This window comes from Panthera leo, chromosome C1 (assembly GCF_018350215.1).
Source record: "Panthera leo isolate Ple1 chromosome C1, P.leo_Ple1_pat1.1, whole genome shotgun sequence".
Classification (NCBI taxonomy): domain Eukaryota; kingdom Metazoa; phylum Chordata; class Mammalia; order Carnivora; family Felidae; genus Panthera; species Panthera leo.
In genome coordinates, this window is record NC_056686.1 from 77,767,775 (window position 1) to 77,795,417 (window position 27,643).

General features: G+C 36.7%; 2 protein-coding genes across 6 annotated transcripts in view; one reads left to right on the forward strand and one right to left on the reverse strand.

Annotated features, from left to right (window-relative positions):
• Positions 1 to 26,201, forward strand: part of CC1H1orf146 (chromosome C1 C1orf146 homolog) — a 56,537-nt gene extending 30,336 nt beyond the window's left edge. For 4 of the 5 annotated variants that reach the window (XM_042952809.1, XM_042952810.1, XM_042952811.1 and 1 more), the window contains exons 2-6: positions 11,470 to 11,581; positions 22,306 to 22,396; positions 24,502 to 24,670; positions 25,060 to 25,138; positions 26,022 to 26,201. In XM_042952809.1, the coding sequence (XP_042808743.1) occupies positions 11,513 to 11,581; positions 22,306 to 22,396; positions 24,502 to 24,670; positions 25,060 to 25,138; positions 26,022 to 26,156 (543 nt within the window). In that variant the 5' untranslated portion in view covers positions 11,470 to 11,512 and the 3' untranslated portion in view covers positions 26,157 to 26,201. Of the gene's footprint in view, positions 1 to 11,116; positions 11,140 to 11,469; positions 11,582 to 22,305; positions 22,397 to 24,501; positions 24,671 to 25,059; positions 25,139 to 26,021 lie in introns of those variants that run through there. The other variant, XM_042952813.1, reaches the window with a different exon arrangement.
• A 658-nt stretch (positions 26,202 to 26,859) lies between these two features.
• The window catches only part of GLMN (glomulin, FKBP associated protein), a 34,905-nt gene continuing 34,121 nt past the window's right edge, over positions 26,860 to 27,643 (reverse strand). The window contains exons 18-19 of the mRNA XM_042952816.1: positions 27,527 to 27,609; positions 26,860 to 27,420 (exon numbers count right to left, since the gene is read on the reverse strand). Of these exons, the coding sequence (XP_042808750.1) occupies positions 27,304 to 27,420; positions 27,527 to 27,609 (200 nt within the window). The 3' untranslated portion in view covers positions 26,860 to 27,303. The remainder of the gene's footprint in view (positions 27,421 to 27,526; positions 27,610 to 27,643) is intronic.

Here is a 27,643-nt window from a genome sequence, read left to right on the forward strand (position 1 = left end):
CATTTGTGCATCCATTTATGGGCTCTCTGTTCTGTTCCACTGATCCGTGTGTCTATTTTTGTGCCAGTACCATACTGTCTTGAGGATTATAGCTTTGTAATACAGCTTAAAGTCAGGAATTGTGATCCCTCCAGCTTTGCTTTGTTTTTTCAACATTACTTTGGCTTTTAGGGTCTTTGTAGTTTTATACAAATTTTAGGATTGTTTGTTCTAGCTCTGTAAAGAATTCTAGATAGGGATTGCATTGAATATGTAGATTGCATTCGGTAGTATAGACATTTTAACAGTATTTTCTAATCCATGAGCATGGATTGTTTTTCCATTTTGTTGTGTATTCTTCAATTTCTTTCGTAAGCTTTCTATAGTTTTCGGCCTACAGATTTTTACCTCCTTGGTTAGGTTTATTCCTAGGTATATTAAGGTTTTTGTTGCTCTTGTAAATGGGATAGATTCCTTGATTTCTCTTTCTGCTGCTTAATTTTTGGTGTATAGAAATGCAACCAATTTCTGTACGTTGAATTTATATCCCGCAACTTTGCTGAATTCATGTATTGATTGTAGCCATTTTTTGGTGGAGTCTTTGGGTTTTCTATGTAGAGTGTCATGTCATCTGTGAAGAGTTAAACTTCAATTAAAAAAAAATTGACTTCTTTTTACCAATATGCATGCCATTTATTTTTTTCTTGTCTGATTGTGAATCTAGGACTTCCTTCCAGTACTATGTTGAACAACAGTGGTAAAAGTGATCATCCCTGTCATGTTCTTGACCTTAGGTGAAATGCTCTCACTTTTTCCCCATTGAGGATGATATTAGCTGTGAGCCTTTCATATATGGCTTTTATGATGTTGAGGTATGTTCCTTCCTTCTCCCCTGCTTTCTCAAGTGTTTTTATCAGGAAAGGATATTGTATTTTGTCAAATGCTTTTTCTGCACCTATTAAAAGGATCATATACTCCTTACTCTTTCTCTTAATAATGTGGCATATCACATTGATTGATTTGAGAATATTGAACCAGCCCTGCGCCTCAGGAATAAATCCCACTTGATCATGGTGAATAATTCTTTTTTTTTTTAATATGAAATTTATTGTCAAATTGGTTTCCATACAACACCCAGTACTCATCCCAATAGGTGCCCTCCTCAATGCCCATCACCCACTTTCCCCTCCCTCCCACCTCCCATCAACCCTTAGTTTATTCTAAGTTTTTAAGAGTCTCTCCTGGTTTGCCTCCTTCCCTGTCTGTAACTTTTTTTTTTCCTTCCCCTCCCTCATGGTCTTCTGTTAAGTTTCTCAGGATCCACATAAGAGTGAAAACATAGGTATCTGTCTTTCTCTCTATGACTTATTTCACTTAGCATAACACTATCCAGTTCCATCCATGTTGCTACAAAAGGCCATATTTCATTCTTTCTCATTGCCAAGTAGTATTCCATTGTATATATAAACCACAACTTCTTTATCCATTCATCAGTTGATGGACATTTAGGCTCTTTCCATAATTTGGCTATTGTTGAAAGTGCTGCTATAAACATTGGGGTACAGGTGCCCCTATGCATCAGCACTGCTGTATCCCTTGGGTAAATTCCTAGCAGTGCTATTCCTGGGTCATAGGGTAGATATATTTTTAATTTTTTGAGGAACCTCCACACTGCTTTCCAGAGTGCCTCCACCAGTTTGCATTCCCACCAACAGTGCCAGAGGGTTCCTGTTTCTCCACATCCTCTCCAGCATCTTTAGTCTCCTGATTTATTCATTTTAGCCACTCTGACTGGCGTGAGGTGGTATCTCAGTGTGGTTTTGATTTGTATTTCCTTGATGAGGAGTGACTTTGAGCATCTTTTCATGTGCCTATTGGCCATCTGGATGTCTTCTTTAGAGAAGTGTCTATTCATGTCTTCTGCCCATTTCTTCACTGGATTATTTGTTTTTCGGGTGTGGAGTTTAGGGAGTTCTTTATAGATTTTGGATACTAGCCCTTTGTCCAATATGTAATTTGCAAGTATCTTTTCCCATTCTGTCGGTTGCCTTTTAGTTTTATTGATTGTTTCCTTTGCAGTATAGAAGCTTTTTATCTTCATGAGGTCCCAATAGTTCATTTTTGTTTTTAATTCCCTTGCCTTTGGAGATGTGTCGAGTAAGAAATTGCTGTGGCTGAGGTCAGAGAGGTTTTTTCCTGCTTTCTCCTCTAGGGTTTTGATGGTTTCCTGTCTCATATTCACGTCCTTCATCCATTTTGAGTTTATTTTTGTGAATGGTGTAAGAAAGTGGTCTAGTTTCATTCTTCTGCATGTTGCTGTCCAGTTCTCCCAGCACCATTTGTTAGAGACTGTCTTTTTTTCCATTGGATATTCTTTCCTGCTTTGTCAAAGATGAGTTGGCCATACTTTTGTGGGTCCAGTTCTAGAGTCTTTATTCTATTCCATTGGTCTATGTGTCTGTTTTTGTGCCAATACCATGCTGTCTTGGTGATTACAGCTTTGTAGTAGAGGCTAAAGTCTGGGATTGTGATGCCTCCCGCTTTGGTTTTCTTCTTCAATATTACTTTGGCTATTTGGCATCTTTTGTGGTTCCATACAAATTTTAGGATTGCTTGTTGTAGCTTCGAGAAGAATGCTGGTGTAATTTTGATTGGGATTGCGTTGAGTGTGTAGATTGCTTTGGGTAGTATTGACATTTTAACAATATTTATTCTTCCAATCCATGAGCATGGAATGTTTTTGCATTTGTTTGTATCTTCTTCAATTTCCTTCATAAGCTTTCTATAGTTTTCAGCATACAGATCTTTTATATCTTTGGTTAGGCTTATTCCTAGGTATTTAATGATTCTTGGTGCAATTGTGAATGGATCAGTTCTTTATTTGTCTTTCTGTTGCTTCATTATTAGTATATAAGAATGCAACTGATTTCTTTAAATTAATTTTGTATCCTGTGAATTTGTTGAATTAGTGTATCAGTTCTAGCAGACTTTTAGTGTAGTCTATTGGGGTTTCCATGTATAATATCATGTCATCTGCAAAAAGTGAAAGCTGGACTTCATCTTTGCCAATTTTGATGCCTTTGATTTCCTTTTGTTGTCTGATTGCTGATGCTAGAACTTCCAGCACTATGTTAAACAACAGTGGTGAGAGTGGACATCCCTGTCGTGTTCCTGATCTCAGGGGGGAAGCTCTCAGTTTTTCCCCATTGAGGATGATATTAGCTGTGGGATTTTCATAAATGGCTTTTATGATGTTTAAGTATTTTCCTTCTATCCCAACTTTCTCGAGGGTTTTTATTAAGAAAGGATGCTGAATTTTGTCAAATGCTTTTTCTGCATTGATTGACAGGATCATATGGTTCTTTTCTTTTCTTTTATTAATGTGATGTTTCACATTGATTTGCGACTATTGAACCAGCCCTGCAGCCCAGGAATGAATCCCACTTGATCATGGTGAATAATTCTTTTTATATGCTGTTGAGTTCGATTTGCTAGTGTCTTTTGCAACCATATTCATCAGGGATATTGGCCTGTAGTTCTCTTTTTTTGCTGGGTCTCTGTCTGGTTTGGGAAACAAAGTAATGCTGGCTTCATAGAATGAGTCTGGAAGTTTTCCTTCCCTTTCTATTTTTTGGAACAGCTTGAGAAGGATAAGTATTAGCTCTGTTTTAAATGTCTGGTAGAATTCCCCAGAGAAGCCATCTGGTCTTGGACTCTTATTTGTTGGGAGGTTTTTGATAACTGATTCAGTTTCTTCGCTGGTTATGGGTCTGTTCAAATTTTCTATTTCTTCCTGTTTGAGATTTGGAAGAGTGTGGGTGCTTAGGAATTTGTCCATTTCTTCCAGGTTGTCCAGTTTGTTGGCATATAATTTTTCATAGTATTCCCTGAAAATTGCTTGCATTTCTGAGGGATTGGTTGTAATAATTCCATTTTCATTCATGATTTTATCTATTTGGGTCCTCTCCCTTTTCTTTTTGAGAAGCCTGGCTAGAGGTTTATCAATTTTATTTTTTCAAAAACCAATTCTTGATTTCATTCATCTGCTCTACTGTTTTTTTTTAGATTCTATATTGTTTATTTCTGCTCTGATCTTTATTATTTCTCTTCTTCTGCTGGGTTTGGGGTGTCTTTGCTGTTCTGCTTCTAGTTCCTTTAGGTGTGCTGTTAGATTTTGTATTTGGGATTTTTCTTGTTTCTTCAGATAGGCCTGGATTGCAATGTATTTTCCTCTCAGGACTGCCTTCGCTGCATCCCAAAGCGTTTGGATTGTTGTATTTTCATTTTCATTTGTTTCCATGTATTTTTTAATTTTTTCTCTAATGCCTGGTTGACCCAGGCATACTATGGGGGGTTGACCCTCCATGCTTTTGGAGGTTTTCCAGACTTTTTCCTGTGGTTGATTTCAAGTTTCATAGCATTGTGGTCTGAAAGTGTGCATGGTATGATCTCAATTCTTTTATACTTATGAAGGGCTGTCTTGTGACCCAGTATGTGATCTATCTTGGAGAATGTTCCATGTGCACTCGAGAAGAAAGTATATTCTGTTGCTTTGGGATGCAGAGTTCTAAATATATCTGTCAAGTCCATCTGATCCAATGTATCATTCAGGGTCCTTGTTTTTTATTGATCCTGTGTCTAGATGATCTATCCATTGTTGTAAGTGGATTATTAAAGTCCCCTGCAATTACCACATTCTCATCAATAAGGTTGTTTATGTTTGTGATTAATTGTTTTATATATTTGGGGGCTCCGGTATTTGGCTCATAGACATTTATATTTGTTAGCTCTTCCTGATGGATAGACCCTGTGATTATTATATATTGCCCTTCTTCATCTCTTGTTACAGCCTTTAATTTAAAGTCTAGTTTGCCTGATATACGTATGGCTACTCCAGCTTTCTTTTGACTTCCAGTAGCATGATATATTGTTCTCCACCCCTCACTTTCAGTCTGAAGGTGTCCTCAGGTCTAAAATGAGTCTCTTGTAGATAGCAAATAGATGGGTCTTGTTTTTTTATCCATTCTTATACCCTGTGTCTTTTGGTTGGAGCATTTAGTCCATTTACATTCAGTGTTATTTGAAAGATATGGGTTTAGGGTCATTGTGATATCTGTAGGTTTCATGCTTGTAGTGATGTCTCTGGTACTTGTGGTCCTTGCAACGTTTCAGTCACATAGTGCCCCTTAGGATCTCTTGTAGGGCTGGTTTAGTGGTGATGAATTCCTTCAGTTTTTGTTTGGGAAGACCTTTATCTCTCCTTCTATTCTGAATGACAGACTTGCTGGTTAAAGGATTCTTGGCTGCATATTTTTTTCTGTTGATCATATTGAAGATTTCCTGCCATTCCTTTCTGGCTTGCTAAATATCAGTAGATAGGTCTGCCACTAGGCTTATGGGTCTCCCTTTATAAGTTAGAGCCTGTTTATCCCTAGCTGCTTTAAGAATTGTCTCTTTATCCTTGTATTTTGCCAGTGTCACTATGATATGTCATGCAGAAGATCTATTCAAGTTATGTCTGAAGGGAGTTCTCTGTGCCTCTTGGATTTCAATGCCTGTTTCCTTCCCCAGATCAAGGAAGTTATCATCTATGATTTGTTCAAGTACACCTTCAGCTTCTTTCTCTGTCTCTTCTTCTGGAATTCCTATGATACGGATATTGTTCCGTTTGATTGCATCACTTAGTTCTCTAAATCTCCCCTCATACTCCTGGATTGTTTAATCTTTGTCTCAGCTTCCTCTTTTTCCGTAATTTTATCTTCTAATTCACCTATTCTCTCTTCTGCCTCTTCAATCCATGATATGGCCGCCTCCATTTTATTTTGTGCCTAATTTATAGCATTTTAAAATTCTTCATGATTATTTTTTAGTCCTTTGATCTCTGTAGCAATACATTCTCTGCTGTCCTCTGTGCTTTTTTCAAGCTCAGTGATTAATTTTATGACTATTATTCTAAATTCTTGTTCCATTTTATTGTTTAAATCGGTTTTGATCAATTCGTTAGGTATTGCTACTTCCTGGAGTTTCTTTTGAGGAGAATTCTTTCGTTTCATCATTTTGGCTAGTCCCTGCGGTGGCTCCAAACTGCAGGGCACTTCCCCTTTGCTCTCCAGAGAAACTCGTGTTGGTGGGCGGGGCTGCAGTCAGACCCGATGTGTGCCCCTAGCCCACTGCTGGGGCCACAGTTGGACTGGTGTGTACCTTATCTTCCCCTTTCCCAGGGGCAGGACTCACTGTGGAGTGCTGTGGCCCCTGTCTGGGCTGTTTGCATACTGCCAGGCACAATTGCGGTGCTGCTTTGATGGGATCTGGCCAAGGGTGTATTAGTGGGGTGGGTCCGCAAGGTGCACAGGGGCAGGAGGGCCAGGCTTAGCTAGCTTTGCCATAGGTGGTCCCCTGCGGGAAGGGCCCTGCAGCACCGGGAGGGAGGCAGGACCATTGGGGGGATGGATCCACAGAAGCACAGTGATGGGTGTTTGCACAGTGCCAGCAAGTTCGGTGAGGGAAACTGGTTCCCTTTGGAATTTCGGCTGGGGGATGGGAGAGGGAAATTATGCTTGCCAGCACCTTTGTTCCCCTGTGGAGCTCTGTCCTTCTGGGGCTCAACAACTCTCCTTCCCAGCATCCTCTCACCCTCCTCGCTCTCCGAGAGCAGAGCTGTTGACTTCTAACATTCCAGATGTTAAGTCCTGCTTGCTGTCAGAACTCACACAGTCCGGCGCCTCCACTTTTGCAAGCCAGACTTCGGAGGCTCTGCCTTGCCTGGTGGGCTGACCCTCCACCACCCGGCTCCCTCCTGTCAGTCCGTGTAGCATGCACTGCCTCTCTGCACTTCCTACTCTCTTCTGTGGGCCTCTTGTCTACGCTTGGCTCCAGAGAGTCCATTGTGCTAGTCTTCTGGTGGTTTTCTGGATTATTTAGGCTGATGTGGGTGGAATCTAAGTGATCAGCAGGACTAGGTGAGCCAAGCGTCCTCCTACATCGCCATCTTTGGCTATTTGGTGAATAATTCATTTAAGGTACTCTTTGGTTTGATTTGCTAGTATCTTTTTGAGAATTTTTGGATCCGTGTTCATCAGGGATTTTGGCCTGTAATTCTCCTTTTTAGCAGGGTCTTTGGTTTTGGAACCATGGTAATACTGGCCTTATAGTAGAGTTTGAAAGCTTTCCTTCCATTTCTATTTTTTTTTTTTTTTTTTTTTTTTTTGGAACAGTTTGAGAAGAATAGGTATTAACTCTTCTTTAAGTGTCTGGTAGACTTCCCCTGGGAAGCCATCTGGCCCAGGACTCTTATTTCTTGGGAGATTTTTGACGACAGATTCAATTTCTTTGCTAGTTATGGGGCTGTCAAATTTTCTATTTCTTCCTCTTAAGATTTGGTAGTGTGTGAGTGTTCAGGAATTGTCCATTTCTTTCATATTGTTCACTTTGTTGGTGTATAATTTTTCATAGTATTCTCTTATAATTTTTTGTATTTCTGTGGTGTTGGTTGTGATCTCTCCTCTTTAATTCATGATTTTATCTATTTTGGGTCCTCTCTTCTTTTTGTTAAGTCTGGCTGGGGGTTTATCAATTTTGTTTATTCTTTCAAAAAAACACCACCTTTTAGTTTCTTTGATCTGTTCTGTTTTTTGTTTGTTTGTTTCTAAATCATTTAGTTCTCTCTGAGTTTTATTATTTCCTTTCCACTGCTTTGGGCTTTATTTGCTTCTCCTTTCCTAGCTCCTTTAGGTGTAAGGTTAGGTTGTGTATTTGGGACCTTTCTTGCTTCTTAAGATGGCCACAATTGCAATGTATTTTCCTCTTAGGACTGCCTTTGCTATATCCCAAAATGTTTGCACTGTATGTCTTCATTTTCATTTGCTTCCGTGTATTTTATTCTTTAATTTCCTGGTTAACCCATTCATTCTTTACTGGGATGTTCTTTAACCTTCATGTATTTGAGGGCTTTCCAAATTTTTTCTTTTGGGTGATTTCAAGTTTCATAGTGTTGTAATCTGAAAACATGCATGATATGATCTTGATCTTTTTGTACTTGTTCAGGGCTGGTTTGTGACCCAGTATGTGATCTGTTCTGGAGAATGTTCCATGTGCACTCAAGAAGAATGTGTATTATGGTGCTTTTTAGGGTGAAATGTTCTGAATATATCTGTTAAGTCCATCTGGTCCAATGTGTCATTCAAAGCCATTGTTTCCTTGCTGATTTTCTCCTAACTTCATCTGTCCATTGCTGTGAGTGGAGTATTAAAGTCTGCTCCTATAATGGTATTATTATCGATGAGTTTGTTTATGTTTGTGATTAATTGATGCACATATTTGGGTGCTTCCATGTTAGCATAAATATTTACAATTGTTAGATATTGTTGATGGATAACCCCATTAATTATGGTATAATTCCCTTCTTCATCTCTTGTAACAGTCTTTGTTTTAAAATCTAGTTTGTCTGGTATAAGTATTGCTACTCTGGCTTTCTTTTGACTTCCATTAGCATTATAGATGGCTCTCCATCCCCTCACTTTCACCCTGCATGTGTCCTTAGGTGTAAAATGGGTCTCTTGTAGACAGCACATAGATAGATCTTGTTTTTTTATCCATTCTGCTACCTTGTGTCTTTTCATTGGAGCATTTAGTCCATTTACTTTCAGAGTGATTATTGAAAGATATGAATTTATTATTATTATCTCTATTATCTGTAGATTTGGTGTTTCTGATGGTGTTCTCTGGTCTTTTGTAGTCTTTGCTGCTTTCCACTCACAGGGTCACCCTGAGGATCTCTTGTAGGGCTGGTTTAGTGGTCATTAACTCCTTTAATTTTCATTTGTCTTGGAAAGTCTTTATGTCTCTTTCTGTTCTGAATGACAGACTTGCTGTATAAAGGATTCTTGGCTGCATGTTTTTCCTATTTAGCACATTGAATATTTCCTGCCACTCCCTTCTGGCCTGCTAAGTTTCAGTGGACAGGTCTGCTACTAACCTTATGTGTCTACTCTTGTAGGTTAAGGACCTTTTCTCCCTAGCTGCTTTCAGAATTCTCCCTTTATCTTTGTATTTTGCAAGTTTCACTATCATATGTCATGGTTTTGAACTGTTTTTGTTGATTTTGAAGGGAGTTCTCTGTGCCTCTTGGACTTGGATGCCTGTTTCCTTTTCCCAGGTTAGAGAAGTTCTCATCTATAACTTGTTCAAATAAACTTTCTGCCCCTTTTTCTCACTCTTCTTCTTCTGGGACCCCTATGATATGGATATTGCTTCATTTCATGGAATCAGTTAGTTCTCTATGCCTCCCATTATGATCTAGTAATTTCCTTTCCCTCTTTTTTCAGTTTCATGATTTTCCATAATTTTAACATCTATTTCATCTATTCTCTCCTCTGTTTCTTCCGTCTTGCTTCACTGTATCTAGCCCATTTTGCATCTCATTTATAGCCTTTTTCAATTCATGCTGACTAGTTTTTAGGTCTTTGATCTTTGCAGCAAGGGTTTCTCTGGGGTCTTCTGTGCTTTTTCAAGGCCAGCTAGTAGTTTTAGGAATGTTGATCTAAATTCTTGTTGATCTAAATTCTCAGATATATTGCCTATATCTATTTTAAGCAAGCCCCTGGCTATGATTTCTTCTTGACCTTTCTTTTGGGGAGAATTCCTCTGTCTTGCAATTTTGACTAAGTTTCTGTCAGTGTTTTGCATGTTCTAAAAGCTTGTTATGTTTCCTGCACCTGAGAGTACCACTATATTAAAAAGGGGTGATACACTGTCCAGGGCCTGGCACTCCTGGCAGTGTTTCTGGTGTATGCTGTGTGCATTCTGCTGTTGCATTTTGGCTTCTCTTTCCCATTGTTCAGTCCTCTACAGAGCTCCTCATTACTTTCAGTGGTGAAGCGTCTGTACCTTTAATTAAGTGTGCTTTGCTTTGTTTGTTGAAGTAACCCTGAAAAAAAAGGAAAAGGGAGAAAACCCTGATGCCCTGTAATGGGAACCATTGTTTTTAGTAATTGTTAGTAGAGTTAAATAGCAAAAATTCGACTGAGTACATTTACCGTATGTTTTCACTCATATGTGGATCTTGAGAAACTTAACAGAAGACCATGGGAGAGGGGAAGGGGAAAAAAAAGTTACAGAGAGGGAGGGAGATAAACCATAAGAGACTGTTAAATACTGAGAACAAACTGAGGGTTGATGGGGGGTGGGGGAGAGGGGAAAGTTGTTGATGGGCATTGAGGATAGCACTTGTTGGGATGAGCACTGGGTGTTGTATGGAAACTAGTTAGACAATCAATTATATTTTTAAAAAAACCAAATTGGCTTTATTCCATGAATCATGAATTGGGCAGTATCCCAATTAGCAAGGGAAAGGAACTCCACCAAGCTGTGGGAAAGGGAAGGTTTTTTGTTTTTTTTTTTAAATTGTTTATTTAGTTTTGAGAGAATGAGTGGGGAAGGGGCAGAGAGAGCGGGGGACAGAGTGTCTGAAGAGGGTCTGCACTGACAGCAGAAAGACCGGTGTGGGACTGGAACTCATGAACCATGAGACATGACCTGAGCTGAAGTAGGATGCTCAATCAACTGAGCCACCCAAATGCCCCAAAAAGGGAAGTGTTTAAAGACAGGAGTTGGAAAAAAATTATTGGCAAAGAATGCATTTTTCAGGCAAGGTTACTTTCCTGAGGGGAAAGGAAGGGATTTACTGAGTGCATTATTTCACCAGTGCTGACCAAGTATTCACTGTCAATTGGTTAAAGGTTACATTGCAGGGGGTGGGGGGGTGGTAAGTGAGGGATAGGGTGGTTGGGTGGTGAAACTGAAGTTAGGTTGGATATTAAGTCTTGGTTTACTGATGTGGGGTTTAGTGCAAGTGACTCCGTTTTGGGTCTACTATCTCCTTTTTAGCAATAGGAAGCGTGGTATTGATAAGCTTAATGTATAACAAGACATATTTTCAGTGTCAAATTTTAACTTTCAAATATTATTTAGAATGTCTCCATTAACCTTGTTTGTTTGTTTGTTTCTTTCTTTCTAGAAAGCACCAGTGGGGGAGGGAGAGAGAGAATCTTAAGCAGGCTCTACACCCTTGGTGGAGCCTGATGCAGGGCTCGATTTCATGACTATGAGATCATGACCTGAACTGAAATCTAGAGTTGGACTTTAACCAACTCAGCCATCCAGGTGCCCCCACATAGTTTCATTTCTGTCTTTAATTTACTCATTCATCAAACATTTCTTTTTTTTTTTTTTTTTTTTTTTTATTATTATTTATTTATTTATTTATTTTTTTTTTTTAATATATGAAATTTCTGTCAAATTGGTTTCCATACAACACCCAGTGCTCATCCCAAAAGGTGCCCTCCTCAATACCCATCACCCACCCTGCCCTCCCTCCCACCCTGCCCTCCCTCCCACCCCCCATCAACCCTCAGTTTGTTCTCAGTTTTTAACAGTCTCTTATGCTTTCATCAAACATTTCTACATGTCCTGTTTCCTCTTACCTTTTTTCAGATTGTGGCACCGTTAGAAGCTGGGTTGATCCAAAGACAGACAGATGGCTGAAAATGGCACAAAAGAAAAAATAAAATGGACAACCACCATTATTATTAGCTCATCTCTTAAGGTAAATAGACATTTGGGCCATTGATCTTTAATTTAAAAATTAAAAACCATAGAACAATATTTTAAAAGATCCTTAGCTTGATTATCAAAGTTATGTGGATCAGCAAGCACATAAACTAAATGTATTTTAAAGATAAATTATAAACTTTATTGTATCAATTTTCAACATCTTACATCTCTAAATATTTGAGGGTTGGAAATTTTTTAAAGTTCTTTTTTTTCTTTATAAGCCTGTTCTAATAGAGATGTTAAAGGATTCCAGAAACAGTAACACATATGCACATATATATTATTTAAGGTTTTTAAAGAAATAAACCACAGAAACTGATTTTTTTTAACTTAGTGGCATTAGGAGGAGGCTGTCTCCATAGTTTGGATGGGAGGGGATGGGAAGTTAAATGTCTGAAGGCACTTGGTCAGTCCATAGCTGTTTTTAACTCCTTAGTCAACAGGATTTCTCCATTGCCCTGGTATTTATCTGTGAACACTAGCTGATGTCTAGAGTGAAGGGGCAGGAGATGACTATTCCACAGTAAAGAGGAGAGAGGCAGTATAAGAGTTAAAATAAGATTTTTATCCACTCTGTCCTCTAACTGCTGCCTCAAGCTGCACTTTGCCCTATTAGCTTTAGCCATCTAACTCCATAACACATACCAGTTTAGGACAGCCTTAAGTCTCACTGATTTTTTTTCATGCTTCTTTTTGTTAGGTTTCTAGAATCCATGTTTCTCTCTTAATTATATAGCTTTTTTAGACTGATTTTGAGAAAGGAAGCCAGAAATCCATGCTAATGTGTGAAGAGCAACTACTTTATAATTCATTTATTATGTTTAATCATCTTGTTTTTTTCCTATTTGTCCCACCTTTTCTGTTTCTTTTTTCTCTCCTTTCTTGTTAGTTTTTGTATTGATTGGTCAGTCTCTCTCTCTCTCTCTCTCTACCTCTCCCCCTCCCCCCATCACCATCTCTCTCCCTCTTTTACTAGCTTTGGAAATGATATGCCCTATTTCTACTATTTTAGTGGTTGCCCTAGAAATTTTAACATGTATACTTAGTTCCACAAAATCACAGTGAATAATTACCTTTATCCTCATCTTAAATCACAAAAGAATCTTAGAACACTCTTAGAACAAGATTCTTGTTGTTATCATATTTAGTTTAATTCTGTTTTTTAACTCCACAAAGTCTTATTTTCTAAAGTTAGCATTTGTTTAGATTTACTCATGTCTTTGCTGTTGTTTTTGCTCTCCTTTTTTTCCTTTGGCTCAGACCTCTCTTTTTAAATCACTTTCTTTTTATCTGAAGAATATAATTTAGAATTTACCTGTATGAGGATTTTCTAGAAGTAAAAAACTTACTCTCATTTTTTGTTAATATCAAAATATTTCTGTTTTCCCCTTGATTTTGAAAGATGTTTTAAAAGTCAATTTAAGTATAACTTACATACAATAAAATGCACTCATTTTAAATGTGAAGTTTGATGAGTTTTACAATCAAAATATAGAACATATGCATCACTCTAGAAAGTTCCTTTATGTCCTTTTATAGTAATTTCTTTTCCAGCCCCCTGCCTCAAGTAAACCATTGATCTGATACTTATCACTATAATTGGTTTTGCCTATTGTAGAATTTCCTATAGATGGAATGACACAGTTGGTATTCTTTTGTGTCTTGCTTACATGTTGTTACATATTACAATAGTTTGTTTCCTTTTATTGTTGAGTAGTAGTTTACTGTATGAGTATACCCCAGTTTATTTATCTATTCACCAGTAGATGGACATTTGGGTTGTTTCCAGTTTTGGGCCATTTTTAAGTAAGCTGCTGTAAACCTCATTATATGTCTGTCTGTTGATCTGTGTTTTCATTTCTCTAGTAAATACATAGTAATGGAATTGCTGGGTCAGATGGGTCAGATGTTTATTTTTATAAGAAACTGGAAAACTTTCTTCAGTTTTACTACAAATGAGCACTGAATCTATTTAACTGCGTGACTAATCTGTGTAACTAAAATAAAAATAATGTGGGAATTATGGTTTTATACTCTCATCAGCAATGTATGAGAATTCCATTTACTCCAAAGTGAAAGATATTTTCACTAAATTTATAGATATTTTGTTTCAGCATATTGAGGAACTCATTTCACTGGATTCTGACTTCCATTGTTATTGTTGATAAGATAGCATCAGTTTGTCACTTCCTTGAAGATTACCTTTCTTCTCTGACTGCTTTTCAGATTTTGGCATTCTGTGGTTTTAAGGTATAGATTTCTTTTTATCTTTTGAGGCTTCATGAATCTTTAAATTGTTGTTATTACCAAGTTCTTATCCATCATCTCCTTTAATATTGCCTTTGTCCTATTTCCTTGCTCCTTCCTCTCTGAACTCCCATTAGATGTTTGTTAGATCTTATCAGAATATTCTCCATGCATTTTTTTTTTTTTTTTTTTTTTTTTTTTTGTGTTCAGCAAAGTTTGTATTTAAACACATTCTCCAAATAGCAGTTGGAAACACCGTGAGTTCGTAAGTTCTCAATTAATTGCATTATTTTTTTTTTTGTTTTTTTTAATTTTTTAATATATGAAATTTACTGTCAAATTGGTTTCCATACAACACCCAGTGCTCATCCCAAAAGGTGCCCTCCTCAATACCCATCACCCACCCTCCCCTCCCTCCCACCCCCCATCAACCCTCAGTTTGTTCTCAGTTTTTAACAGTCTCTTATGCTTTGGCTCTCTCCCACTCTAACCTCTTTTTTTTTTTTTTCCTTCCCCTCCCCCATGGGTTTCTGTTACGTTTCTCAGGATCCACATAAGAGTGAAACCATATGATATCTGTCTTTCTCTGTATGGCTTATTTCACTTAGCATCACACTCTCCAGTTCCATCCACGTTGCTACACAAGGCCATATTTCATTTTTTCTCATTGCCACATAGTATTCCATTGTGTATATAAACCACAGTTTCTTTATCCATTCATCAGTTGATGGACATTTAGGCTCTTTCCATAATTTGGCTATTGTTGAGAGTGCTGCTATAAACATTGGGGTACAAGTGCCCCTATGCATCAGTACTCCTGTATCCCTTGGATAAATTCCTAGCAGTGCTGTTGCTGGGTCATAGGGTAGGTCTATTTTTAATTTTCTGAGGAACCTCCACACTGCTTTCCAGAGCGGCTGCACCAATTTGCATTCCCACCAACAGTGCAAGAGGGTTCCCGTTTCTCCACATCCTCTCCAGCATCTATAGTCTCCTGATTTGTTCATTTTGGCCACTCTGACTGGCGTGAGGTGATATCTGAGTGTGGTTTTGATTTGTATTTCCCTGATAAGGAGCGACGTTGAACATCTTTTCATGTGCCTGTTGGCCATCCAGATGTCTTCTTTAGAGAAGTGTCTATTCATGTTTTCTGCCCATTTCTTCACTGGGTTATTTGTTTTTCGGGTGTGGAGTTTGGTGAGCTCTTTATAGATTTTGGATACTAGCCCTTTGTCCGATATGTCATTTGCAAATATCTTTTCCCGTTCCGTTGGTTGCCTTCTAGTTCTGTTGGTTGTTTCCTTTGCTGTGCAGAAGCTTTTTATCTTCATAAGGTCCCAGTAATTCACTTTTGCTTTTAATTCCCTTGCCTTTGGGGATGTGTCGAGTAAGAGATTGCTACGGCTGAGGTCAGAGAGGTCTTTTCCTGCTTTCTCCTCTAAGGTTTTGATGGTTTCCTGTCTCACATTCAGGTCCTTTATCCATTTTGAGTTTATTTTTGTGAATGGTGTGAGAAAGTGGTCTAGTTTCAACCTTCTGCATGTTGCTGTCCAGTTCTCCCAGCACCATTTGTTAAAGAGACTGTCTTTTTTCCATTGGATGTTCTTTCCTGCTTTGTCAAAGATGAGTTGGCCATACATTTGTGGGTCTAGTTCTGGGGTTTCTATTCTATTCCATTGGTCTATGTGTCTGTTTTTATGCCAATACCATGCTGTCTTGATGATGACAGCTTTGTAGTAGAGGCTAAAGTCTGGGATTGTGATGCCTCCTGCTTTGGCCTTCTTCTTCAAAATTGCTTTGGCTATTCGGGGCCTTTTGTGGTTCCATATGAATTTTAGGATTGCTTGTTCTAGTTTCGAGAAGAATGCTGGTGCAATTTTGATTGGGATTGCACTGAATGTGTAGATAGCTTTGGGTAGTATTGACATTTTGACAATATTTATTCTTCCAATCCATGAGCAGGGAATGTCTTTCCATTTCTTTATATCTTCTTCAATTACCTTCATAAGCTTTCTATAGTTTTCAGCATACAGATCTTTTACATCTTTGGTTAGATTTATTCCTAAGTATTTTATGCTTCTTGGTGCAATTGTGAATGGGATCAGTTTCTTTATTTGTCTTTCTGTTGCTTCATTGTTAGTGTATAAGAATGCAACTGATTTCTGTACATTGATTTTGTATCCTGCAACTTTGCTGAATTCATGTATCAGTTCTAGCAGACTTTTGGTGGAGTCTATCGGATTTTCCATGTATAATATCATGTCATCTGCAAAAAGTGAAAGCTTGACTTCATCTTTGCCAATTTTGATGCATTTGATTTCCTTTTGTTGTCTGATTGCTGAAGCTAGAACTTCCAGCACTATGTTAAACAACAGCGGTGAGAGTGGGCATCCCTGTGGTGTTCCTGATCTCAGGGAAAAAGCTCTTATTTTTTCCCCATTGAGGATGATGTTAGCTGTGGGCTTTTCATAAATGGCTTTTATGATCTTTAAGTATGTTTCTTCTATCCCGACTTTCTCAAGGGTTTTTATTAAGAAAGGGTGCTGGATTTTGTCAAAGGCCTTTTCTGCATCGATTGACAGGATCATATGGTTCTTCTCTTTTTTTTTGTTAATGTGATGTATCACGTTCATCGATTTGCGAATGTTGAACCAGCCCTGCATCCCAGGAATGAATCCCACTTGATCATGGTGAATGATTCTTTTTATATGCCGTTGAATTCGATTTGCTAGTATCTTATTGAGAATTTTTGCATCCATATTCATCAGGGATATTGGCCTGTAGTTCTCTTTTTTTACTGGGTCTCTGTCTGGTTTAGGAACCAAAGTAATACTGGCTTCATAGAATGAGTCTGGAAGTTTTCCTTCCCTTTCTATTTCTTGGAATAGCTTGAGAAGGATAGGTATTATCTCTGCTTTAAATGTCTGGTAGAACTCCCCTGGGAAGCCATCTGGTCCTGGACTCCTATTTGTTGGGAGATTTTTGATAACCGATTCGATTTCTTCGCTGGTGCTGGTTATGAGTCTGTTCAAGCTTTCTATTTCCTCCTGATTGAGTTTTGGAAGAGTGTGGGTGTTTAGGAATTTGTCCATTTCTTCCAGGTTGTCCAATTTGTTGGCATATAATTTTTCATAGTATTCCCTGATAATTGTTTGTATCTCTGAGGGATTGGTTGTAATAATTCCATTTTCATTCATGATTTTATCTATTTGGGTCATCTCCCTTTTCTTTTTGAGAAGCCTGGCTAGAGGTTTGTCAATTTTGTTTATTTTTTCAAAAAACCAACTCTTGGTTTCGTTGATCTGCTCTACAGTTTTTTTAGATTCTATATTGTTTATTTCTGCTCTGATCTTTATTATTTCTCTTCTTCTGCTGGGTTTAGGCTGCCTTTGCTGTTCTGCTTCTGTTTCCTTTAGGTGTGCTGTTAGATTTTGTATTTGGGATTTTTTTTGTTTCTTGAGATAGGCCTGGATTGCAATGTATTTTCCTCTCAGGACTGCCTTCACTGCATCCCAAAGTGTTTGGATTGTTGTATTTTCATTTTCGTTTGTTTCCATATATTTTTTAATTTCTTCTCTAATTGCCTGGTTGACCCACTCATTCGTTAGTAGGGTGTTCTTTAACCTCCATGCTTTTGGAGGTTTTCCAGACTTTTTCCTGTGGTTGATTTCAAGTTTCATAGCATTGTGGTCTGAAAGTATGCATGGTATAATTTCAATTCTTGTAAACTTATGAAGGGCTGTTTTGTGACCCAGTATATGATCTATCTGGGAGAATGTTCCATGTGCACTCGAGAAGAAAGTATATTCTGTTGCTTTGGGATGCAGAGTTCTAAATATATCTGTCAAGTCCATCTGATCCAGTGTATCATTCAGGGCCCTTGTTTCTTTATTGACTGTATGTCTAGATGATCTATCCATTTCTGTAAGTGGGGTGTGAAAGTCCCCTGCAATTACCACATTCTTATCAATAAGGTTGCTTATATTTATGAGTAATTGTTTTATATATTTGGGGGCTCCGGTATTTGGCACATAGACATTTATAATTGTTAGCTCTTCCTGATGGATAGACCCTGTAATTATTATATAATGCCCTTCTTCATCTCTTGTTACAGCCTTTAATTTAAAGTCTAGTTTGTCTGATATAAGTATGGCCACTCCAGCTTTCTTTTGGCTTCCAGTAGCATGATAAATAGTTCTCCATCCCCTCACTCTCAATCTAAAGGTGTCCTCAGATCTAAAATGAGTGTCTTGTAGACAGCAAATAGATGGGTCTTGTTTTTTTATCCATTCTGATACCCTATGTCTTTTGGTTGGCGCATTTAATCCATTTACATTCAGTGTTATTATAGAAAGATACGGGTTTAGAGTCATTGTGATGTCTGTATGTTTTATGCTTGTAGTGATGTCTCTGGTACTTTGTCTCACAGGGTCCCCCTTAGGATCTCTTGTAGGGCTGGTTTAGTGGTGACAAATTCCTTCAGTTTTTGTTTGTTTGGGAAGACCTTTATCTCTCCTTCTATTCTAAATGACAGACTTGCTGGATAAAGGATTCTCGGCTGCATATTTTTTCTGTTTAGCACACTGAAGATATCGTGCCAATCCTTTCTGGCCTGCCAAGTTTCAAAAGAGAGATCAGTCACGAGTCTTATAGGTCTCCCTTTATATGTGAGGGCACGTTTATCCCTTGCTGCTTTCAGAATTCTCTCTTTATCCTTGTATTTTGCCAGTTTGACTATGATATGTCGTGCAGAAGATCGATTCAAGTTACGTCTGAAGGGAGTTCTCTGTGCCTCTTGGATTTCAATGCCTTTTTCCTTCCCCAGTTCAGGGAAGTTCTCAGCTATAATTTCTTCAAGTACCCCTTCAGCACCTTTCCCTCTCTCTTCCTCCTCTGGGATACCAATTATGCGTATATTATTTCTTTTTAGTGTATCACTTAGTTCTCTAATTTTTCCCTCATACTCCTGGATTTTTTTCTCTCTCTTTCTCTCAGCTTCCTCTTTTTCCATAACTTTATCTTCTAGTTCACCTATTCTCTCCTCTGCCTCTTCAATCCGAGCCGTCGTCGTTTCCATTTTGTTTTGCATTTCGTTTAAAGCGCTTTTCAGCTCCTCGTGACTGTTCCTTAGTCCCTTGATCTCTGTGGCAAGAGATTCTCTGCTGTCCTGTATACTGTTTTCAAGCCCAGCGATTAATTTTATGACTATTATTCTAAATTCACTTTCTGTTATATTATTTAAATCTTTTTGATCAGTTCATTAGCTGTTGTTATTTCCTGGAGATTCTTCTGATGGGAATTCTTCCGTTTGGTCATTTTGGATAGTCCCTGGAGTGGTGAGGACCTGCAGGGCACTTCCCCTGTGCTGTGGTGTAGGGGGTTTCCTTTTTCATTCTTTTTTTTTTATTCCTTTTGTCTATGTCTATGTAGTTATATAGCATGGAAATTTTAAGGTAAAAGGTGCTTTACTATTAAATTTTCTGTGCTGTTAATTTTTTTATGCAATGTAGAAAAATAGTGGTTTTGCTTAGTTAAGTTTTGCACTATGTTATGAGTCTATTTCATAAATTATATATTTTTTCAAAAATTTACTAAATTATAGAGATAAATTTATTAAGTTGAAATTTATGAAATTGCCATTTCTGTAATTAAAATTTTCATATTGGCATTCGTTTAATTTTCTCATTAACTGTATCAGTTATTGAGTACCCTTTCTCATTTCTGTTTTTATTTATGGTTCCTTTCTAATGAGTGGATTTGGTAGACAGAATGTTGATTTTATAGAATATTGATAGGTGTTATATTTGTAGAAAGAAGTATTGGATTGTATTTGGAATTCTTGTATAAACAAATTTATACAATTTTTTTATTGCACTGTCTTAACAGCTGTTCATATGCTCAGATGCATTATAAATCCTCAAAAGGAGATAAAATAATATTCAGTGTTTCTAAGTATTAATTGAATAAGGAATACATTTTAATATCTCATGGGACTAATATTTCATAAAATATGCTTTGGAAAATCTGGTTTTAGCTCCTAGTTATTTGAAAAATTAACTGTTGAATTTGGCTATTTTTTTTTCTAATTCAGTACTTTTTATTTTTATTTTTATTATTTTCTTTTATTATTTTTATTATCATTCTTTTAGTTGGCACCCCAGATAGCATATGAATTTTTTAAGTTTATTATTATTTTTTATTGAAGTATAGTTGACACAGTGTTACCATATTTTCCGGGTGTATAGCATAGTGATTTGACAAATCTTGTACATTCTTCCATACTCACTAGAGGTGTAGCTACTAATAGAATATGATTAAAATTCATTAACATGGCATACATGCGTACTTAGGTTATGCACGCATTTATTCCTAACACCATCTTCAAGTTAACTGACTTGTGTATACCTTACATACTTATCATCTAAGGATCCTACTTTTGGTTCTGAATGCCTTTGCCTGTTACTTTTTCTGTCTGTGCTTTTCTCACATTTATCTTCTTCCTTCACTTGTCTGCTTAATAAACTCCTTTCTACTTTAAAGGTTTAACTCATATTTTATGAAGCTTTTCTGACTCACATCTGTTACATCCTTTTATAATTTCTGGTTCTTAGCCAAAATTCTCAGTCTTGTCTTTCATCTCCTTAAACATAGTAAACATTGCTATTTTAAGGTATGGATCTGATATAACTTCACTTTATGTATCCCCTGTGAGTCTACTTCTATTGCCTATTGTTTCTCATAGTTCTCTTCCAAGTATTTCATCTCTTTGTATGTCTGATTATTTTTGTGTGTTGGAATTTGTATTTGAAAAATTGTAGAAATAATTTGAGGCCTAGAATAGTGTTCTATTCCTCTAAGAAGCTTTAATTTTACAAGAGAATTAAACCCCTAAAACCTAAGCAGGGTTGCTACATACATTACAGGACATGCAGTTACAATATTTGGGTTTTAGGTAAGCAATTAATTTAGTATAAGTACATCCCAAATATTGCATGGGACATACTTATACTAAAAATTATGTTGTTTATCTGAAATTCAAATTCAACTGGGTGTTCTTTATTTTTATTTGCAAAATCTGTCAGTCCAAGCCCTAAAGCATCTATTGTATGTAATAAATGAATTACATCTAGAATGGTACTAGTTATGTGAGAATTGAAAGAATAGTCACTCAGATAATTTTCTTTGTAGTTCGAAAGAGGAAACCTGATTGAGAAAGGTTGCTCTAGGGAGTGGTTCTGCAAGATGGTTGTGAATACTAGTAATACAGTATCACCTAAAGACAATTTCTGGGATTGAAATGGTTTGAAGCTAGGCTATAGTCCCTGTGAGAGCTGTTCTACTTTTATCAGAAGCTGTGTTTAGCCTGTCAGCTCTTTTGGAATTGGCAGATGCCCTCAGGGAAAAGGTGGCCTAAATGCTGGTCTCATATCTTTGAATTTCTGTATGGATTTGGCCTTATAATTGTTCACTATCCTGCTAGCTCTCTGATGTATTCAAGAAGATTTTTTTAAATTGTCCAGCTTTTCTAGTTGCTTCAGCAGGAGGTTTGGCTTAAATTGCTTAGTCTGCCATTGCTGGAATCAATGTATAGTTTTAAAACGGCAGAAATAAACTCATGGGAAGAGCCATAGTTGAACTCTGTGTCAGGATCTGTTTGGCACAAAATACTCTCTTTGGGACAGAAAGGAAGCATATATTTTGTACATAATTCCAGCCTGTGTACTTAAAATATACATGTTATAAAGCAAAATATAAAATTAATATACCTAAGGGATTTTTATCTACTTGGAGAATAATCAGCTTGAGCTGTAACCAATCAGGAAACCCTATTAACCACTTACATTTTAGTGGCTTGGATAAAATTATCTAAGTAATTACTTGTATAGAATAGAAAATGAGATGGTTTTTGAAACGGCATTCAAACAGAAGTCCTGTTGCTGTGTTCATACGTGTTTTCTGACTCATCTAAGGCTTGAAGCATCTTAAAATTATAATAAAAGTAACTGTACTATACACAAATAAATTGGAGAATTGGTTGTCTCCTTGTGGTATTTTGTACATCTGGCACTTCATGGTTCTTTGAACCATCTAAGAAACTCACCACAACCCACCTTCCAATTTATATTAATGTATGTCAGGATCCATCTCCAAGTTGTGTTTTTACAAGAACTTTGCATTTGCTCTGCTTCTTATAGTTTAGTTCTTTAATACTGTCCTTTGTTTCTGTCTCTAAATAACATAACTAGTACACAATTCATTTCCAAACACAGTGTGTTTCAGAACAAAATATTTTTGTTTTTACAAAAGTGTTTTCACCATAGAGAGCACATTTACTGTCTCCTTTGATGATCAGATATATAAGTGGTATAGTTATAAAAGAAGCTATTAAATTAATTTTTTCATTAGCTTTAACAAAAAATCATTGTAAGCATGTCTTAAGTTTATGTTTCTGAAAAAAATTTTTTTTAGAGTTGTGAAGTTGCAACTGCCCTAGATCGAAGCCACAAGATTCGGTATTCAGATTCAGTGGAAAATGGATCAATTATCTTTTCTCTTTCTGGTACAGTATATTTGCTGTCTTAAGTTTCTTATAAAATATAGGAGTATAAATTCTAATAGTGGTAGTTCAATAACCAGGTAATAAGCTTAAGGTACTATCTTTTCAGAGAGGTAAATGTATAAAACTATTACTGCTGCAAAAGTAGTGCGTGTGGCCGATTACAACATGCATTTCTCTTTAGATTACAATTGTTGAACTAAAGCCAAACCAGTGGAGTGTGGTAGAAGATATTAAAAACTACTTGTTTTGGAACTAAGATGAAAATAGAACAAAGCCACCTCTCCAACAGTCAGTACTTAAAATGTTACCAGTATTAATGAAGAGGCCAACGTCACATTGGTCAAAAGCCATATACAAAAACAATATAGGAGAATGTTTTTTCATGATTTTGTACATGATTTTGATGAATATAACATAAACAAATACTAAAAGAAAAGAACCAAATGGAGACAAATAGAAGTTCTGCAAATCATAAAACTGTACAACGGTCATGGGCAAAATAGAGGAAGGAATTAGATTAGGAGATGAGAAGCCTGGGACGATGGAGAGGGGGCAGCACAAAGCATAGTTTTGTGATAGGGAAATGACTGAAGTGATAAAAGAGGTGGAGGTAAAGGATTTTATCAGGAGGGTTGCAGACAGACTGATACTTTAGCAGAGGTTTTGGAAGACAGGCAGCTTTCAAAAGCTACTAGAGGGGCGCCTGGGTGGCTCGGTCGGTTGAGCGTCCGACTTCAGCTCAGGTCACCATCTCACGGTCCGTGAGTTCGAGCCCCGCGTCGGGCTCTGGGCTGATGGCTCAGAGCCTGGAGCCTGCTTCCGATTCTGTGTCTCCCTCTCTCTCTGCCCCTCCCCCGTTCATGCTCTGTCTCTCTGTCTCAAAAATAAGAACATTAAAAAAATTAAAAAAAAAAAGCTACTAGATGGGGGGGTGGGAGGGAGGGGAGGGTGGGTATTGAGGAGGGCACCTTTTGGGATGAGCACTGGGTGTTGTATGGAAACCAATTTGACAATAAATTTCATATATTGGAAAAAAAAAAAAGCAGAAATGGTCAGACTGGATGAGGACTATTCTCAATGAGATGCATTCTAAATTTAAAAGTAGAATAATCTGTACTTGACATTCTCATAGATCGTTGGCACACTATATTAGGTAACTTAAGCCTTAAATCAGTCTGCAAATATTTACATACAAAAAAATATGGAGACTGACATAGTTGGACTAAAGTTTGTTGTAATCATAAGAGTGCAGTCCTAAATCTTGAAGAAATAAAAGTGAAAATCTGAAAGGTAATTAAAAAAAATAAAAAAAAAAAGCTACTAGAAATAAAACTCCAGGCTGAAAGTGGTCCAACTTCAAACTCATCCTTCCTGGTTGAATAAAGAGCCCACACTAGGGAGAAGTGAAATGTTCTTGAATACCTCCTATGTGCCTTGGCCACTTTATATACTGTATCTTATTGAATCCTCTCAACAAACCCATGAACAATTATTATTGCCATCTTACAGATGGGGGAACTTAGGTTCAAAGAGGTTTATATAAATTGCCCAACTTCACTCAATTAGTATATAATCACTTTCCTCAGATTGTCTACTCCTCATCATTTAAAGTGCTATAATTAGATCAAATTTCCTTTCAGGACTATTCTTACAGGCCTGATACTTTTTCAAAAATCCTAGGTAACTGCTTATCGAGTATATTAATGTATGTAATAGTTAATATTCTCTACAAAGGTTTCTTCAAGAAACAATTGAAGGCTTATCTTCCTTTGATTTTCAGCTTTAAAAAAAATCATTATAACACACAAAAAAACTTTTCACTAAAATTAGGCATTACTATGTATACAGTGCCATCATCAGAAAATGATGACCAAAAACATTTTTCCTCTTATTTAGAATAAGCCATCCTTTTATATAGAGCACTTCAAAGAATTACCAAAATCATTTTGTAGTTTAAGAATTTTGTTATAGTAACTTCTGTTCCTTATGGGTTTAGGTCCTGTACACTTAACCAGCTATATGAATTTTTGTTGATTTTGTGGAGTTTACAAAATATTTTATTATTATGACAAAGTGATGTTTTATATTTTGTTCACCTTTCCTAGGAGTTGCATTTTTATTGATGGATGCTAAAGAATGCTTTACATCAGCTGAAGAAATATTTCTAGCCAAAATTGAGAAGTTTACTAATATTCACCAAAATAGCTTTTTGGTTCTGTCTGCTGCCTTCCATGGGCCTGAGGAATGGAAACTGATGTTCAGGATTCAGCAGAGGTATGGATGAATAGTACTATAGACTTTTCTTAAATTACAATATGCTCACTTTCGTTCTTAATCCTTTTAAACAGGTGAATTGTGTTTTGCCAAAAAATAAATGTTATAATATTAACTTGTCACAGTTAACAAAATGCAGGCCTAATGGGTATTCCAAGAATGAGGGTAACAAGTTTCAGAGTTCATGCTGATTTCTGAGATTCTCCTGCAAGACCAAAACAAAAGTGAACATTTCAGTCTGTTCAATCCTGGCTATAAAGTTTATCATATCCTCTGTGGAATAGGGCAGGGCATAAATAAATGACAAGAGCTTTCTCTCTCCTTTCTGTTTACTTAACAGATGTCTATATACGTTATATAATGTATTTAACTTATGAATTATTTTTCAGATTCCTGGGTAGTAACTTACGGATACTTCCAGTACACAACACAGTAGATGTTATTAATCTTATGTGCACTATAGCTAAGGTGAGTCACCTGAGGAAAATGACACATACATAAAAACTCATAGATTTTAAGGTTCTTGACTTCAAAATGCACACTCTCTTGAGCAGGATTGACAAATACTGTTTCTGTTCCCCTCAGAGAAGTTGCTCTTTCAGCATGCAACTCTTGGAAGCCTGAACTCAGCCTCTCAAGTCTTCTCAATTTACTTCTGGTAGTCATTACCACAATGACTAACTTTAGGCCAAAAGAGCATTTGGCATATATACATTGTGTTGGTCCTACTGGTTACTTAAATCTTCCTTTAAGTTCTAAAATATAATTATTGATCAGGTTGTAGTCAAGAACTGTCAAAGTGCATTCTTTTTTAAAGTTTACTTATTTATTTTGAGAGCACGTGTGCGCATGAGCAGGGGAGGGGCAGAGAGACAGAGAGAGAGAGAGGGAGAGAGAATCCCAAGGAGGGTCCACACTGTCAGCTCAGAGCCCCAGGGAGATCATGACCTGAGCTGAAATCAAGAGTTGGACACTTAACCAACTGAGCCACGCAGGTGCCTCAAAGTACAAACATTTTATTTTATAGAATGATCTTCACTTCACAAGTTACCATTTTCTTTTCATGCTTGTCCTCTGTGAAGTGTGCCCTAGGCAGAGTTAGGTGTTTCTTACTCTTATACTTGGAACAGATCTTCATTAAAGCAATTCTTAAAGTATTCTTTTGACTTGTTTGAAATTCCTTAAAGACAGAGCTCAGGTATTTTTCTTTTACTGACTTAACTCACACATAGTATTTAGCACAGAAGGTGATTTGATATTTGTTGAATAAGTGAAAGTTTATATTTTTATATGACCCTGTAAAAATAATTTATTTCTGTAAATAATGTTGCATGTTTATAACTTCTTACAGATGGCCTCCAAACCATACATAGATAACATCTGCTATAGAATGGTAACAACTGAGGCTTACATCATTGAGCAAAGTCCTGTTTGGAAAACACTTCAAAAGTTAAAACTGAGTAGTGATTCATTTAACCCAAACTAGAGTATCAATTACAAATGTCCTTTTGGGAGAATATTAAAATAATTAGACCACTTAAATTATAATGTTAAAATATATATTTACTTTAAAGATTTTTAAAAATTTTAAATAAAATGGATATGACCAAAAATGATTTTATTTTCAGTTTTGTTGAGTAATTCCTTTAATAATGTTTAGAAAACACTGGTACATACATATATTTAAAAAGTCAGATGCAGTTTTTTAATGATACAAATTAAGTTGGATGGATAAGTATTTACTACAAAATAAAAACACAGCATTTTTTAACTAGCCCCTTAGACTAAAAGGAAAGTCACATACACTTTTTAGCTTTTCCACAAAGGCTGCCAGTATTTTCTAAAATTAATCTTTGCAGATGCTTTCATGTTGTAACTACTGCTAGAGAGGTGGTGATGGAACTCTGCCCCCTAAGACTCCTCCTGAGGCAAGGAAAGGAAGGGAAATTAAGAGAAGCAGCCAATTGGCCCAACTGAAAACTTCTGTGTACACTTTTAGAGTGGTGTGATATCTTATTTGACACTAGGAGTTCTATTTTTTTTTTTTTTATGTTTATTTATTTTTGAGAGAGAGAGACAGAGTGTGAGCTGGGGAAAGGGCAGAGATAGAGAGACACAGAATCCAAAGCAAGCTCCAGGCTCTGAGCTGTCAGCACAGAGCCCGACGCAGGGCTTGAACTCACAAGCTGTGAGATCATGACCTGAGCCGAAGTCAGACACTTAACCGACTGAGCCACCCAGGTGCCCCAACACTAGGAGTTCTAAAATGTGTCATAGCATCTAACTGGAACATAAAGTGTATCAATGTATTTATAAACTCACTACAACTGTATGAATGCATAAAGGCAATTCAACTACATTTTATGAAATTATAACATAAAATTATTAGTTTGTACTGGATTTTCAGTAGTAGGATTTAGAATACATATATGGGCATCATTACCATCTAGATAGATTATCTTTTTAAAACCAAAGAATACTACTGATCCATAATGTGTCATCACAGAAACCAATAACTGAGAAAGGTTACATTTATTTTTCTAGTATTTTACAGAAAAGTTTTTATAAAGATATTAAATAATCATAATGGAAAATACAGTATTTTACTTGTTTTTATTTTGGGAAATGGAGGTTCATTTTATCCCAATATTTTCTTCAGGGGTAGACTTTGTTTTTATTTCAATGAGTTCTTCTACTCGAGCCAGAACACTTTCAATCAAATCAAATGTGAAAAGAGCTGAATGTAGAACCTGCAATGCCAAGGAAAGTTAGTGTTATATTAATGTTGCTGTTAAAGCAAAAAAAGAAAGTAGAAAGTCCTCAGCTGGATGTAGCTTAGGAAAATTTCAGATATACCTTAAGCTGCATTTCAGGTGGCATATTAGGGATCTCTTCTCCACCTACAGTTACAGAACAAAGATCTTTAGATTTCTGGACATCTGTTAAGGGAAGAAAAAAATTTAACCATTAAAA